General features: G+C 40.3%; 1 protein-coding gene across 1 annotated transcript in view; it reads right to left on the reverse strand.

Moving 5' to 3' along the window:
- SLIT3 (slit guidance ligand 3) overlaps nucleotides 1-18076 on the reverse strand; it is a 524682-nt gene that overhangs the window by 109511 nt on the left and 397095 nt on the right. Inside the window, exons 17-20 of the mRNA XM_044453633.1 lie at nucleotides 11180-11323; nucleotides 9735-9878; nucleotides 5485-5648; nucleotides 3112-3244 (exon numbers count right to left, since the gene is read on the reverse strand). Of these exons, the coding sequence (XP_044309568.1) occupies nucleotides 3112-3244; nucleotides 5485-5648; nucleotides 9735-9878; nucleotides 11180-11323 (585 nt within the window). The remainder of the gene's footprint in view (nucleotides 1-3111; nucleotides 3245-5484; nucleotides 5649-9734; nucleotides 9879-11179; nucleotides 11324-18076) is intronic.

An 18076-nucleotide genomic window follows, 5' to 3' on the forward strand; every position in this document is an offset into this window, starting at 1 on the left:
AATAGTAAAAGCCCTGCCACTCTTGCTGAGCTTCCTCAGGCTAGCACCAGTAAAAACCGCTCCACCATGTACTCAAACAGCACTTTGGAGCAAAGATAACTTGCTTGGTCTACCCTGCATTGACTGTGAGTCCTCTTGGGATCACTGCAGCTTTTTCTTTTTAACTGGAATGGATGCCAGTGAGTAACTCCTTTAAAAAAAAATTGCACCTGAGATTTCTGCATGAAAAAAAGTTTTCATTTTTAAAATTTTATTTTTTGCTGGATTTTGGGAAGTTGGCAGCTCCAACAATACCAAATGTGTGCTTCTGACTTGCCCAGGCCCTGAATCGTGTCTCCTAGTAAAGTATAAGAGGAACCATCCACAGACATTAACAAAGCAAGGATACAAATAGGTAAATCAGCCGCTTTGCTTATTATTTGACAGCTGTCAAATGGTGAACTGTCAAGTGAAAAGCAAGTTACGAGGGGATCTTTGCTTGTGAGAGAATGGCTCCTACCCAGCAAAGTGTTTTTGACAGAAACATATGTCCCTAATCAAAAACCCTGAAAGTGAAAAGTGAGAGCCCCCCACCCCATTTACAGGAGCAGAGGGCTTTGACAATGATCAAACTCAGGCTTCCTTTTAAAATGGCAATGGGTCTCTATGGAAAAATTCAGGTCAAATTTAGAAATTTCTACCTGCATGTGAAGGGAACCAATTCTCTTGAGTATAAATGAAAGCAGTTACAGTAAATGATACAGTCTTCTTTGGGTGAATGAAAACATTCCCTTGCAGCACTGACATAATTAAGAAACACTGGAAGGCCAAGTCAAAGAAAGAAGTGGAGTGGTGGTGGGCATGCAGCAAAGGTATAAGATTATCTACCATTTCCAGGTCCTGCCTGCCTCAATTGTCAGAGTGAATGCTTTGGGTGCTATGGACAAATAGTATTCAACTTATGCAGTAGAATTGTACTCAAATTTCCCTTGCTACAATGTAGGGAAATAAGCTACATCAATTCCAGGCTGGCATTGCCAATTGACCTGATCCTAGGGCATCTTGGCTATAATAGAGGTATTTTGAATCTGTTGGACCCAAAGCTGCCTTTGTCACCCACTCCACTGGAGAACTCTATTTCAGGGCCTACTACTAGGTAAAATTGGGGCTCCTGGGGTAAACGTGGCTCTGCTTGTCTGCCTTTTCTTAACACCCCCCCACCCCCCACAATGGCCAATGATTCTGAGGGTTACAAAAGCTGTTCTGTCCTTTTAAAAAGCTATTATATCATCAAAATTGTGGATACCATGGGAATTCACAAAGTATGCAACCATGGTGAGACTCTTTAATTCTCTAATTAAAAATAGTTGACCAATCTGGCAACATCTGTGGAAACCTGTGAAAACACACTGAAAAGAGAAAAAAGGGGAAAACATGCCAGATAAAGATGAGAGAGATAAAGTAGGGACATTAAAGTGGTCCTTTGTTCTTACTGGAAATGCCTGCCCATCTCCTGTACAACTTTATCCCAAAAACATGTTGCTGTTATCTCCCTATAGTCATCTCTGTATGCATACATTCCAAAGACATATTGCTGTTGTCTCCCAATGTAGCTAATCTGGGAAATTCAGAAAGAAGTAGGTGTGTTACTATTTCCCTTTTCTGTTTATTTTGCTAGTCACACATGCCTTGTTGATAGCTGTGTGACTTGGGTTGCCTAGTCTAGCCTTGATAGCCTTAGAAATGAATTACAGAGCCCATGAAAACATACCTTCTATCAAGCAGCAAAGATATAGCTCTATACAGTCTAAAGGTCAAAGAAGCATTTAATATATACCACATTTCAGTAATGCTTACTATAGCCACTAACATACCCTAAAGACACTTCTGTCAGTCATCTATTTAATTTTTAAATTTTTAATTTTATAGAGATAATAAACATAAAAAGCTCCATACTCCAATCTTCCACTTGCCCTATATTACTACTCTTTCACAGAAAATCACACTCAACAGAGAAGCAAATGAGAAGCCATCCTTAACTCAAGTGAATCTACTCCACAATTTAATCTAATTACTTGTGTTATTTTAGCAATTTTTGAACATTTAGATAAAATAATATGGCGTCAGTTTATATTATTTCTCTATTTTTTTTAAATCAACCAGCAGAATAATTAGCCTACAGTTTATTATGCTGGAAATAAAGTTTTCACTAACTTGCTGATGTAGTCCCTTGTGAACATCCTGCCATCCTGATGAAAAAACATTGCAAACATTCAATACCCAACTTTCTAATTTGACTTGCCATACTTAGAATGAATAAGAAGTGGAAAAAAGCTGCTGCACTGTCCATGTCCCCAGACTAAGTATCTTTCTATTCTAGTGAGACATATTGATAAAGGTGTGTTTACTACAGTGAAAACAAAATGTTAACTATGTTCTAGAGAACTCAAACAAGAAATCCATGGGCAAAATCGGCTTTGTTTTACTAAACACCAATCTATCTGCAAAGCTCCATCACATGCCACTTTTGAAACTGGGTGGTGATTTGATTCTGTATATGGACAGCCCTTGCATGCAAGTAATCTGAATTGCAGTTATAGAATCTGTTCTCGGTGCAACAGAATTAAATGTAGATTACCATTGCAGGTATATTATGCAAAGTCACTTGATAATCTGCACTTTATAAGAAAGGGTTCCAAACTTCCAATTATTTGACAATAACATTATTAAATAGACTTTCTATTATTTGGTTCCTGAAATAAATGCTTCATTCAAATGTAATGAGAAACCCTGATTTCCCATTGTGTTCATGAACCATAGGTTTGGGCATTTTCATCTCTCCTCCCGTCTTCTTTTTTGTGTTCCAAGGAGGAGATTAAAGGCTGTGCATGTAATAATAATGATAATGCTATCTGAGCTACATAAGCAATGGTATTCTCCCTACCAGATGGAAAACAGAATATATATTAAGTAGGTAATTGCAGTTCATAGGATGCATAGGATGCAATTGTTTCTGCCCAGAGTGCCCATTTTGATGGACCTTATTATGCAGCAATCCTGCCACCCTGAAGTATGCCTATCCCAAGCATTTTAACTTATACTGTAAATGTAGCTCTTGAAAATATGGCTTACAGTTCTGTTACATCTTTGGGGACACCTTTAGGCAAGAATTGCAGGCCTTTGTTACTGCAGCGAACTACAGAATCCATACAAATACACTGGTCCGGACAACGGGGGGAAAAATGACAGCTGCTGTCAGCATTGCCTACAAAGAGAGAAGCAGAAGGTGCATCAAAATAAATTCAAGGAGGAATGGATTCCATTCTGATACATCAGCTTACTTCATGTAATAATGTAATATCAACAATCAACAAATCACCATGATGGAATGGGAGAGCTGCAGAAATTCTTGAAATGTCTTTTTACTATATGAAAAAGAAAACACATCCAAGCTTGATCTAGGAGTTGTACTGGTCTGATTACCATGCCAATAGGCCAGCTGTAAGCATCTTAAAGCAAGATGGTTGTGTGCACGTGTGTGTACTCATGTGTGTGTGTGTGGGGGGGGGGTCAAAGGTGGAAGTGGGGCAGCAGACATACACAGTATGCCTAGGAAGGAAAACTGAGTTATGTAGTGGAAATGCAGATATGGACCTAAAGCATTTTGACCACAAGAGCAGTCCAGCCTTTCTTGGAACTCATGGAATCTCTCTTGCTATAGATTTGCAAGACTTGACAGGGATATTTTAAAGGCATATTTTAGCTGTACAGTATCCAGGAAGGTGGAATAAGGGCTTATGACTGTTCTTTCCAACATTACTGCCCTTTGTTACATTGCTTTACTGAGCTCAAGTTCACTTGCATGTACATCATTCAATTTCTTTTGAATGTTCTCTTGACTGACATTTAAATGTATGACTGCTGAAAAACAGAGTTGAAAATTAAGTGAGATCATATGCATATTCTAGGGGGAAATATGAATATATGAACCATCCCAAGACAATGATTCTTCCAGTTTATTCTTTTGGTGAAAAAAGAGCATGAAAATATCATTTGTTTCCTGGCATAGTGAATATTTATTAGTTAATAAGGCATATATCTTAATTGTTTTAATTTACAAACCTTGTGGTTTTACACTTATATTTAATCAGTATAATGATAATAAAGGAACAAATTGAGCTATGCATCCATCAAGAAATGGAGATCCATGTGCACATGCATAAAAATATCCAATATTTCCAGTATGGGTATTGATTTCTATAAAACAGATCTTATGAAAGAGATAAAAACCTCAAAACTGGAAAGCAACATGGTTACTGTTACAAAATTAAGCCTTTGAAGTTAAGAACATTAAAGCATGGATTTCTCCCAAAAACAATATGTGGCTTCACAAAGCATTAGGAAAAAAGCAAACAGCATATCCAAACACATGTCAAGAAACGTTTTGTAGAGTATACTTTAAATTGGGCCAATAAAAAATCTAAATACCTCATAACCTGGAAAGGCTCAACTGAACATTGTAACAAAGAACCTGGGCTTTTGTGATTATTCCCATAATGGATTTTAATTATTTTCAGGCATGAACAAGGGTAACGGATTTGAACAGTTCTTTCCTTCCCACTCAACACTGGGACTATAGGTGTACCTTCAGTTTTGAACAGAGGCTTTAACACTTGATAGGATCAAGTACAAGAAACAGCTCACATTATGTCTGGAAAAGTGGGAATTTCCACTGGGAAAGCAATATAATACGCAAAACAGTGATAGAAATACAAGTCCGCTTTTCTGCAGACTTTTTCTGCATTCTTACACGAGTTGGGGAAGCTGGTTCTAAATCTTCTATTTGAAGGACACTATGGAACTTCACAGTGCAGAAGGATCTCCCCCCCCCCACCTTTAATTAGCACAGACCTGCACTAGATTTCATAAAATATGTCTGATTTTTAAGCATTTTGAGGTGTCCTGTCAAAAGCTGTGAGCATACATTCAAATTCAAGATCAGTCCCATCAAAGCATACATTTGCAGGAGGAGGGGAGAAGACAAGACAGAACATGGGTTGGATCAGGCTCTGCCCTTTGTGGATGGAGGGACTTAACTTACAGAAGGTGCCTGCACCCAATTTTTTACAATCCCTTGTCTGCTCCTGCACCATAGCTCACACTATTAAGCAGTGTGCTTGAACTTCTTGACAGTATTTTCAGGGGGCTGGAGGGGATGATGTAGGAAACAGGGATTTCTATTTCTGACCTTCCAGCTGTACATGCTTAAATGTGTATCCAACCTCAAATGCTTGCTGAAAATTTCAAAAATATCTGATGACTAGTATGGAGGATTTTCTAATATACTAACAAAGTAAAACAATTTCTAGATGTAGTGGACACTAAGCTAGTGATGTTCTCCTGCCAACAGTTCACATACTTCAGTTTTAGTTACAACTGGTAGTACTCATTTTGCTGCAAATTCTAACAGGGACCTACTATACCATTACAAGAAATGGTGCTCACCATCACATGTGAAGTCCTGTGTAGCCACATCCTGAATTGGAATCTCCTTCAAGAAAAATGGTCTCTGGCAACGTGGATTTCCACTGACAATTCTTCTTTTTCTTAACCATTTCCCTAACCAGGCCAAGTGGCAGTTACAGTTAAATGGATTAGACAGCAGATTACTGGATGGGAAATGAGGAAAAATGCACTGTCAGTTATTGCAGATATCAAGGGATAGTTTTTCAAAGGCAAATTGACATTCAGGTAAATAACTTCTGGAAACTGATCCATCTTACAAAGGAGACTGTACTATGCCTAACAATTGCCTTTTCTTTCTCTCTCTCTTTTAAAAAAGATCCAAGCAGGAAAGGACAGTTTGTGATCCAAGCATTTGTCTCATTCTTGGCCATGGTTTTCCTTATTGGACATGGACAAATTATGGTTTGTAGAAATGCAGTCAAACTGTAATCTGTTTCAACCAAGTACTGCTTACAGGCCTTGTACTAAGGGCCAAACTAGACATGACATGGGAGATCGGTGGAAAGAACAGTCTCTTACTTTAAAAAGAAAGGAAGCTATGGGGCAACCATTTTTTCTAGGGCTAAAGTTCTGTAGGCAGAAGGGTTTAACCCTTTTTTCTCCATTTCCCCAAAACTTCCCACGGGTTTCCCATACAGATACTAGTTTATCCTTTAATACATACGTTTTGAAGAATAACTTCAATATACATTCAGTCCAGCTGTTATAAACCAACAGGAATTCAAGCTTACAAATCATGTTAAGAAATGTATTGACTGATGGAGTACAAAAGTCTTCCAAATCCGTTTTGGCTAGCACAGGGTTTTTTATTAGTAAAACTGGTTGTACACATCATATATCAAAAGCATAACGGAAATGTGCCATCAAGTAAGGTTAAGAGGAGCGAGTAAGACACATTAAAAAAAAAAAAAAATTCACAGGTGTAACTCCACTGCCAGAGTTCAAGCCCAGCAGTAAGCAATACATTAATGCATAAAACTTCAGTGACATCTTTATTGCCAGTGGTGGGAATGAAGGGATCAGCATATAGCCTTACTAAGATCCTGAACCTCTAATGGTTATAGGAAGATAAGCTCAACTATATCGCAACGGGGCAACATGGTTGTCAGACTCAAAAGCCAGAAAGCAAAATATCAACCTGGTACCTGGATTTTAAATATCTTCAAGGATTAGGCCCATCATTTGAAGGAGATGAGTAATGATTTTGAACATTCAGGGTCTTTCTTCATGGTTGCTAATAGGCAACAATAGCCTAGAACTTTCAAGTTACAGGCTATGCATCCAATGTTTACTGTTTCTGCATTATCTTTGCACTTAAAAGTGCCCAAGCTGGTTTTCAAACGTGATTATTATGTATGGAATACATGGGGACCTTTTCCTACTGGTAAAATCACAACTAGAGAGGAAGGGATTAAAATGCAGTCATGGAATTAAAAAATAAAAGGACCCCATGACATAGAATAGAATAGACATAGCTGCTACTTATAACATGCAGTTTGACCCAATGGTGTGCCCTTTATTTTGGAAGATGTGAGGGATCTCTGAGCTGTTTCTCTCTCAATTTAAGCATTGGTTCCATTTGGCAGTAAATCAATTTAAACAATATAGTTTAATATTAGCTCAGAACTGGGCTGAACCTTTTTGCAGGGTTTTTTGTTTTGGTTTGGTTTTTCTTGCTCATGCTGAACCTCTTTTCCAATATCAATCAAGGCATAATTTATTGGTGCTGATATTTTGGCAAAGCTAAGTCCATTTGTATATCAAAACTAAGATGTGCCTATTACCAGGATTCTGAGGGTCAAAAGGATATTGTAAGCGTCAGATAGTGAAATAATTTCATTGTGCACAATTATTTCTGAGGAAAAGCAATTCAGAACCTTCAAAGGACCAATACATTGTAGAATGATTAAGGAAAAAGTTGACTATATCTATTACAGAATGGATTTCTAACATGCAAACACTGACACTTGGAATATATACAACTGGGTTATCAGATTCTGCTCTCACAAGACTTGCAAAATCACTCACTTGGAAGTAGGGCAATGAGACTTTTGGAAAAGTGGCTGATTAATATTGCTTTTTATCCTGCCTTAGACTAGATTAGGGGAAAAAAAGAAAGTGGATTAACTATTGCATTCCAGGATGGACTACAGCTCTGAACTACATTTGCTCTTTTTAGTGATATTGTTCAATAAAGTTTTTAAAATTGTATTTCTTATTAATATTTAGACAACATCTTATTGATTAAAAAGCCATTAAGGTAATATTCAAAATGGCAGATGAGTTATTTTTGATTTTAATATTAAGCAATGCCCATGTTGCAATTTATAGTGGGTTTTGTGACTTTGTATATATGTCTGGTAAACTAGGTACACACAAAGATAACTGAACATCTAAAGGAAGGCTGGCGTCCATACATGCCCTCCCGCCCCTTGAGATCAGCAACAGATGCCCTTCTCCGGGAACCCTCTGTGAATATTAGGAGGGTGAGTACCCGGAGGAGGGCCTTCTCTGCGGTGGCGCCCCACCTATGGAATGCGCTCCCCAGAGAGGTCCGCCTGGTGCCGCCATTATTTGTTTTTCAGCGCCAGGCTAAGACCTTTTTATTTAAAATTTATTTTAAGTGTTAATTTATTGGTCATTTGTAGGATTTTAAAATTATTTTTAAGCTGAGATGCACCGGGTTTTAATATTTTTATTGTATAATTTGGTTTTTGCTGTAAGCTGCTCCAAGGCTTTGTTGCGATGGAGGCGGCATAGAAATGTTTTAAATACACAAACATAGATTGACATGAACAAAATGGCATTAATATCTGAAAGCTGAAGGATCAATTTCTACTCTTTGTCAATCTCACAGCCAGGAAAAGGGACTAACTATATGCATGAAACCAGTATTTTGTTCTCCTTCTATGCAAATGTGATTGGTAGGGTTGTAGTCGCTCAAACATTGTTAATGATAACAGCACACATAGTCTATATAAAACCAAAATGAGTAGGGTAATTCTTAAAGTACTTGAGGCAAAAAAAGGTCCATTTTCTGCCAAGTTAAAAACTGGAAAGAAATGTGAGCATTCTTAAGTGGCAATTAAGTAAAGAATGATGAGGCATACAAATAGAACACTTCAAACGGCTTTAATACATGCAGAAAAAGCAAACCGGAACAAAAGTTGTAAAATTTGTGCCGGAGAGATTGGTGAGAGGTCTAAAAGATCTGAGTCATTAAATTCAAATGATGCTTGCAGTGGAACAGTTATACAATTGTTATGGGGAAAATTAAGGATGCCTTGGCACAAAATAGAAGGGCTCAGCCTGGGTGGATGCACTCCATCACTGCAGCACCCAAGACTAGGTATAAAGGTCTTGCTACTAGGTAGCACATAAATGCCTGCTTGATTCATTCCATGCCAGCAAAGACCCCCTGCACAAGGGGGAAACACTGGAAAGGATGCTGAGCCCTGTTCTAGAGGCAGGGTTGAGAGACAAGACTCAGCTTCTAGAGGAAACATGAAGTCATTCTTTGGCTCATACAAATGCCTGGGGACAAGACTGCCCTTTTCATGGAGCGAAGTGGGGTGAAGCCCTAAGAAGAATTGCATACCCTACCAGAATGCATGCTAGCCTCTCCCCTGGCGCAGCATGACCAGTTAGCACAGTTCTCTGGAGCTTCACCAACCCAATGCCTTGCTTTGAGGACTTCTGTAAGTGCAGTGTTGGGTTGGAAGACTCTCTGGGATGCCCTGAAGGTCCTCAGAAAAGACAGTGCCTGGCAAGACCCTCCAGAGCCCAAATGAAAGACATATCAAACAATGCCTTGAAGAAGAAAGAAGCCTGTTGCTGCTGTTGCCAAAAGGAGAAACAGGCAGTGCCCCTCATCCGGAGGAGGAAGAGGAGGAGAGGTGGGGGGGGGAGAGAGGTGGTGGTGCCTGCCTTGCAATACATTATGCACTCTCTGCAATATGTCACAACACATTCTGTATTTTTGATGATTATTAAAATGTGCTTGTTTGCCCTGACTTTTCCTGCCAGTTAACTCCTCTACAGATTATTGTGTTACTATAAATGTTCTAAAAAATAACTAAAACAGCTTTGACAAATGACAGGTTTAAATAGCTGTTAGATTTCTTTAAAAATGATGACACCAATCTTTTGTACTTGCATGCAATTAAATAAAAAAAAAGATATAACAAGCCAAAGTGAACACTTAAAGAGGCAAAACCAAAATTACTTACATGGTAGATAAAGAAACAAGTGTATTGAAGGCTCCTGGTGTGATTGTAGTTATGCGATTGTCATACAGAGAAAGCAATCGTACTGAGCTCAATCCTGTGAATGTGTCATTGTTTACACAGCTGATCATATTGCTCCTGAGCATCCTGAAAGGAATTAAATCTTGAATTAGAGTTCCTTATAGAAAGAGAGGAGGAGAAATAACAGGGAATGTAATGTGTGTACAAGGCAGTAAAATGTGCTAACTAAATGTTAGTCAATGTATAGAGTTATCCTTGATCATTTCACATGTCCTGGCTCAGAAGTGCAAGTTTTCAGAGGTTCATAATGTTTGCCTCAAATATGATGTGGCCATTTCAATCTGAGCCAGAAAAAACCTCCTACGTCTGTTTCTTCCCCAACTAATGCAAGCTTCCAATTCCCCATGAAAAAGGAGAAAAGCACTTAGGGGTTTAACAGATGGCCAACCATGCCAGAACTGTGGATTAGTTTTGTAAGACCCAGTTCAAAGCCAATATCCAGTCCACAGGTAATACTGAGTGGTGATAGGAATAACCTTCATACATAAAAAAGAATGGTACTATTTACCCTTTAAAAACAAACAGAACAATTGGAGACTCTAGTGCTGTAAAAAGGCCAGGGCATAGTGCTCAAAGAATTAGACTACCTTAAAAAGAAAAGGTTCACAGAATGTTGGCAATAATTCCAGAGATAGAGTACTGATTGCTTTTTCTTTTTAAATGCTAGGTGAGATCTTACGCTGGAATGGTACAGGAGGCATGTAGAGAATGGAATATTCAGCCTTGAAAGCAGGGGTAGACATACTGCAGGCATGTGGAATCTACTTTTCATTTTTACTAGAATGCCAAATCCACAATTTGTGCTAGTGCAAAAAAGGTGTGTGTGTGTATTTAAAATCTGAGTCTAGGAATACTTAAAAGCAGCCTTAAGTGTTAGGAAGCACTGGAAAAATGTGCTTTCAATGAAATGGAAACATGGGGGTGAGGAACAACATTTGTATCCAGGGTAACAAATGAATAAACAACTCATTTGCTTCACAAGAAATTATACTCTGTAAACACTCCATCATTTAGTATGTGTTAAGCCTTAAAATCAGGCCAACTTCCCTTTGATGCTATGAAACTTTGTCATTTAAGAAAGGTCATAATTTTGAAGAAGGGACACTGGAGGAAGATAGTGCAGCTTTGCATAGATATTGTCAGAGAGCCTTAACCTGCTCCAACAAGGATCTCAGAGGAGATGCTACCAGTTTAGACCAGCGGCAGAGCAGAGATCAATTCATATGCAATGCGTTAAAACTCCTCAACTGCTCCCAACCAGCCTGCTGTCAAAAGCAGAAGAACAATGGCTGCATTTGTGATAATACCATCCAGCGATAGATATACAGTGTTCTGTCTCACTTCTCCCACTTTTCCGTCATGCTTACAGTGTCTTGAGCCCTGTGAGACCTCTAAACATTCGTCCATGTACAAATTCCAACTGATTCCCTGTCAACATCAGCTCCTGCACTCCCACTGCCCCATCGAAAGTGCCTTCACGGATCTCTTTGATCTTGTTGTTGCTCAAGTTTCTAAAAGAGAAGCAAATCTGGCATCAAAATGAGTAATATTTAACAGCATTTCAACATGTTTTTAAAGATACACAATGACAATACTATTACACACTTCCTAGGCCATTTACTAGCATGAATGCTCCTTAACTCAAGACAACAGCAACATCATGCTGAACCTGATTCCCCTATGCTGTCAGAGTAGCTAAGTGGCTCCCATCCTAAGCATTTGCTTTTACCTTTGGGTTAGGTCATCTGGTTTTCTTGTAAATATTTGTTGATTCTTTCACCGGATGGTTTACAGTATGATTGCCAATAAGAAATATTAGGCTCCAAATTCCTCAGCCATTTCAGTAAACTGAAAACTTGGAGTGCTACTTTAGTTTACTTGGTTTCTACAGAGCAGTCACATGCTACTCCAACTGATTATTTACCAGCATTCCATTTAGAAACACAACAGGTTGTATTCCATTGTTTGTATAGAGACTATAAAGCCTTCAAGGGAAAGGGTTGTGAGATCTGAGGTGCTCTAGCCAGTGATATAGCTAGGTAGTTCGAAGCCGCAATATAATTGGGTTGCAGCCATTGGACAGTATCTCAAGCCCTTGAAATGCCATGGGATTCAAAAGCTCCCCTCCCCTCCCAGCAGTGTGCCTTTTCTCCCTCACCAAAGTCTCATCTGAGGTCACTTCTGTGATCTCAGAAAGCAGCCTTTTTGCAGCTGCTCCAACATGTGTGGGAGGGAGAGGGATCAGAATGCAGAATTTTGCTACCGAAGATGTAGAATTATCTACAGCTGTAGAAATCTTGTGGTCTCTGCCAGGAACCACAGGATTTCTCTGAAACACTGAACTTAATTAACTTACAGGGGCCTCCTTAGAGGGGCCTCCTTAGGGGCCATGTAACATCTTCACATCTGAAGCACACAATTAATATTTTTGTCCTCCCCACCCTGACCACCATACCATGCTCTACATTTGCTTCCATGTTCTTGATACATTATAACAATGACAACTATTTCCCAATCTTAATTAAAACAAACAGACCTCAAAAATTATTCTAAACTATGAACAGCTGCTGAAGCACTGTTAAATCCATTATTACAAAATGGAAGAATATGGCTCAACCATGACTCTGCCTAGAGAAGGTCATCCACCATAATTCAACGTCTAGGTAAGAAGAGCATTAGTCACAGAAGCATCCAAAAGGCTAATGATAGCTCTGAAGAGCTGTCGCGATCCACAACTGAGAAGGAAGAACCCATTCACGGAACAATGATCACCCAGATGCTCCACAAAAATGGGACTTATGGAAAAGTAGCAAGAAGAAAACTACTGCTGAAACAAACCCTTATCAAAGCCCATTTGGAGTTTGCAAAAGGTATGTTCTTGCATATGATGAGACCAAAGCTGAACTTTTAAGGCTTATTTATTTATTTGAAGCATTTCTACCCCATCCTTTACTGAGGCTTGCCACTCCATGAGTGGTGTAAACCCAGGAGCACTAATTGCTCTGAGAACACCATCCCTACAGTGAAGCATGGTGGTGACAGCATCAAGTTGTGGGAATGCTTTCTCTGGAAAGGACTGGAAAACTGGTGAAGATTGAGGGCAAGATGGATGAAGCCAAGTACAGGGCAATTCTAGAGGAAAACCTGTTCCATTCTGCAAGAGACCTGGGACTGAGGTTCCAGCAGGACAATGACACAGACAAAGTAACACTCGATTGATTGAAAAATAAGAACCTGAATGTCTCAGGATAACCCAGTCAAAACTCAGACCTCAGTTCCACTGAAAATCTGTGGCAAGACTTGAAAACTTCTGTTTAGCATGATTGACCCACTGAACCTGACAGAACTGGAGCAGTTTTGTCTGGAAGAATGGGCAAACATTGCAGGATCTAGGTGTGCAAAACTGATAGAGACTTACCCAAGAAGACTTGTAGTTTCTGCCAAGTACTGACCCAGGGAAATGAACACTTATGAAACCAGCAAATGCATTTTCTTTACGTTTACTTAACTTTTGTGTCACAATATATATAAATAGATTGCCCAAGGAACTTTGTTAGGAAGGCAAACCTTTGGTTCCAGGACTATGGGCCCCACAATGGAGACCCCTGCTCAAGGTGGCTATTTGGGGTGGGTAAGCCTACAAGGCCCTGGTGAATAGCCCCAAATTCTAGAGATACCACCAGGCTTGGTTGCATTATTTATAGTAAGAGAATAAGAATGGGTTGTTGGGACATGATAATAGGAACAAAAAATAAAAATGGAGGAGAGACTGTTAAGGGAGAAACAAAGGCATCTTCAACCTTCGCTTTGCTGAAGACAGGACAGTTGCAAAGGTTTCACTGAAAATATGGTGACAGAATGGATTTGGCTTGTATGCAATGTAAATTGTTTTCTTTGCAATGGTCATAATTGGGTGAAAGTAATTTGGAAGACTGGGGTTAGCTTTGCATGAGTAACTGGTAGCCTGGTTTCTGTTTCCTGAACAGCAGAGACAGCCTGGCTGCACAGCTTGTGACCCATCACCTCTCTTGCAGTCAGAGTCAGTAAGGGAGGGGAACAGCGGCAACAATAAAGCACAAAAACAACCACAATAGCACGATCTCTCTCTCTCTCTCTCTCTCTCTCTCTCTCTCTGATTTCTTAAAGCAGCTTCATGCATTTTATGTCTATCCACAGTATAAAGAACAGACTTTATGTTTAATGTCAGGAACAGCTTAGAAACAATGTTATGACAGATGAATTTCGCCTGGTGCTGAACTGTTGTCTGATGAAAAATTGTGTTAAGTATCTCTTGAATCTTCAGATTATGCAATAGTTCTTTTGTTACTACCATGTAACTGAGGGGCACATTTTACAGATGGAACACATTCTTGTGAAGGAATCATATTGAACATATATGCAAACATACAGTAAGCATTCATATATGGGTTAATTACATCTTTGAGAAGACCACACAATGCTGAGCCTCAAAATGACTGTGTTGATGTAGTTCATGCTATAAAGAGATACAAATGTGCCTACAACAGCCTTGCAAATGATTCCACAAAAATTAGTCTATTTACAAGACTGTTCAGGTCTAGCAGACGAGGAACTGAAAGCAATGTTCACTGTCTAGCAGACTGCCGTATTTCTATGTTAGCCATGGACGCAGACTTCCCACTTCTGGCAGCCAGCTTGGCTCCTCCACTGAGCATAGTGAAAGTATGTAGAACTCTGCCCTTTCTCTTCCAGCCCATTCACTCACCTGCATGCAATTACTTGCTGCCTAAAGCTAACAGGAAAATGCTTAAATGAAAATATATAATACTGATTGCATTTGCCTGTGCATTTTCAGTATGAATCATGACCATGTGCCCATAACTTTGAAATCCCCAGTGGCAAAATGACCTTCAACCGATCATAGTCTGAAGTCAGCTAAGTAAGACACATCCCTTTTTTCGAGCAAATAATTTCCATTTGGATCTATTCATTTAAAACAGGACAGGGCAACAGCCACCTGTGTCCCTTGCTGTGGCCCCAGCCATCCCCAAAGTTGTTTCAGACTCCAAAGTGAAAAAAAAGTTGCTAAAAATGTGACACCCGGAGAACCTGTTTTATGTATTTGTAATATTTCTATACCATGCCTATAGCCAGTTGGCTCTATGGGCCATTTACAAACTTTTAAAATGTAAAACAAAATGCGACATCATAATAAGATAAAACCATTAACTATTTACAATCATGATCAGTAAAAACAAAATATGAAACCAATAACAGTAATGAGCAAAATATGAAACCAGTAATAATAATAAATATGAATTTAAAATAATTAATCCACACAGTGCCACAAAAAAAAATATAAGATAAAGTTTCAACAATTAAATACTGAGGGAATGAAAAGGTTTTAGCCTGACTAAACGGGGCACTACAGCCAAGAAGGCCCTTCTCCTAGTAGCCACCTCCATTGTATCATTTAAACGTGGCTCTCAGAGAAGGACCTCTGACAATAATCTTGGGATCCAGACAGGTGTGTATGGAAACGTTCCATCAGGTATCCAGCTCCTAAAGTTTTCAGAGCTTTATATGCCAGTCTAACCACCTTAGAGAGCGCCTGGCCTTCAATTGGCTGCCAAGGCAGATGATATAAGACTGGTGTAGAAGCTCATGCCTCACAGTTCTCGTTAGTAGCCAAGTGGCCCTCTTTGGAACCAACTGCAATTTCCCTTCATTTTTAAGGGCAGCCCCACAATAAGTGCATCACCGTAGTCCAAACGAGAGGTTACCAGGCGTGGATCACCGTTGCCAGGTTCTGCCTGTCCAGATTAGCAGTGAAGTTGATAAATGAGTTGAAGCTGATAAAAGGTGCTCCTGGCCACAGAGCTCATCAGGGGCAGGTCCAGATCCAGAAGAACTCTTAAGTTCTGAACTCTGTCCCTTGGGAAAGTGCAACCCTGTCCAGGATAGGGCAAATGTCATTCATCTGGATAGGGGGCCCATCTACCAACAGCACTTCTGTCTTGTCTGAATAATACTTCAGTTTATTAGCCCTCATCCAGACCATCACTCTGACTAGCCACAGCCACACCCAGTTCAGATGAAAGAGAGAGGTAGAGCTAAGTGTCATCAGTGTGCTGATCAGTGTGCTGATGACACTTCAGCCCAAACCTCTGGATGACCTCTCCCTCTAGCGGTTTCATGTAGATGCTGAACAGCATGGGGGATAATATGGAACCCTGCGGTATTTCTTGGCGTAATAGCCATGACGCAGATCCATACTCCCCAACACCACCTTCAGGAATCAGCCACTCAAGTAGGAGCAAAACCACTGCATAGCAGTGCCTCCAACTTCCAATCTGGCCAGCCTATCCAAAGAATACCATGGTTGATGGTAGCAAAAGTCACTGAGAGGTCCAGGAAAACCAACAGGACACACTCTCCCTGTCTTTCTCTGGGCACAGGCCCTCACACAGGGTGATCAAGGCTGTTTATCTTCTAAACTCTGGCCTGAAGCCAGACTGAGATGGATCTAGGTGGTCAGTTTCCTCCAGGAGCGCCTGTCCCACTACCCACTTGAGCAAGAAAGGGATGCCAACCTCATTGAAGAAAGGGATGCTAACCTTGCCCAAGAAAGAGATGTTGGCCAAGAAAGAGATAGGGTCACCGGATAACCACCTCTTTTAAAGGCATTGGGACAAGCCCCTCCTTCAGAGAGGCATTTACAATCTCCCAAATCCAGGCACTCACCTCCTCAGCAGAAGGGCAAGGGTCAAGTGGATAGGTGGTCAGCCAAACAGCTCCAAGTATCTTGTCCACATCCTCAAACCTCAACAAATGAAACTTATTCAATTGAATACAACTAGACAGTGTACTGGACGCCTCTGTTATAGGGACTACCTTAAATATGAAGTCCAATTCATGCTGAATCTGAGCAATTTCACCCTCAAAGCGCTGAACAAACTTGTAACAGTGGGCTACTAGGGTTCCACCTGTTCATCTTTCAGATCAGTTTCTAGTAAACCCTGAACCTCTTGGAACAGCTCTGCTGGGTGACACTCTAAGGAACTGAATGCTGGTGGAATAGAATAGTTTTTTTGTTACCTTCACTGCCATGGAATAGGCTCAATAATGAGCTCTTAACCATGTTCTGTAAGAGGAAGAGGGTGCTTAGGGGCGATTGTGTCAACTGCCCAGGTAACTTCTGCATTCCACAGAGCGACCTGGGCTTCAACAGTAGTGCCAACCATATCAGCTGAAAACTAACCCAGAGTCCTCTGGAAACCATTTGGATCCATTAGATCCCAGAGGTGGATCAATTTAATGGATTCCCCTCCCCCCCACTTGCAGAGAGGAAGAAAGGTTGAAAGTCTAAATCTCAGGAGGAAGTGATCAAAGGGTCAATGTTACACCCTCCATCTTCAGATCACCATCTTCCTGTCCAGTTGAACAGACCAGGTCAAGAGTATGACTTTCTCATGTGTTGGGTCAATTATGTGCTGAGACAGCCCCATGGGTTGTCAGAGCAACCATTAAGTCCGTAGCCACTCCAGACAAGGCAGGCTTGGTGTGGAACTTGAGATCCCCCAGAATGATCGTCCTCAACACCAGACCTTTGACAGCTTAGGCAAGGAATCTAATTTGTAGCAGGGTGGCTGGTATACTAACAAGTTCCCTAACCTGTCTCGATTGCCCAACGCTAGGTTCAAACACTCAAGGCCTGTCTTTGAGTGGACAGGAAGCCTGGAGAGAGAAAGAGAGAATAGACTACAGCCACTCCCCTCTTGGGCCCCCAAGGCAATGTTGGTGCTGCACTGAGAAGTCAGGTGGGCATAACTGGGGGATAATAAAATCTCCCATTTCCCCCACCCAGGTCTCAGTAATACAAGGCAGGTCAGCTCTCTCATCCATTAGCATATAATGTATTAAAGGGATTTTATTCGGGGCAAACCTGGCATTTAAAAGTAGTACCACCAAGCCTGCTTCCCAGAGTCTACCAGAACCATGTTAATATAAGTAAAATAAAACAATAAAATCAGCAATAATCAGAAGTACTGTGAGGGGTGGGGAAGGAAAAAAAATCCTCCCCACTCGACTCTGCTGTCTTTTTTTTCTCCAACCCAACTATTCTTCCCTATACTTCCATACATAGTCCCTATCAACATACCTTATCCTTGATTTTCTTCCAGCCATCTTCCTTCCTCTCTTATACAGTACTTCCAACTAATCTCTTACACTTCTATTTTTATTTCTCTCTGTCTCCCTTCCTTTCTCCACTTCTCCTTCCCTTC

This window comes from Varanus komodoensis, unplaced genomic scaffold (assembly GCF_004798865.1).
Source record: "Varanus komodoensis strain SLA01 unplaced genomic scaffold, ASM479886v1 scaffold7_1, whole genome shotgun sequence".
NCBI classification, from domain to species: domain Eukaryota; kingdom Metazoa; phylum Chordata; class Lepidosauria; order Squamata; family Varanidae; genus Varanus; species Varanus komodoensis.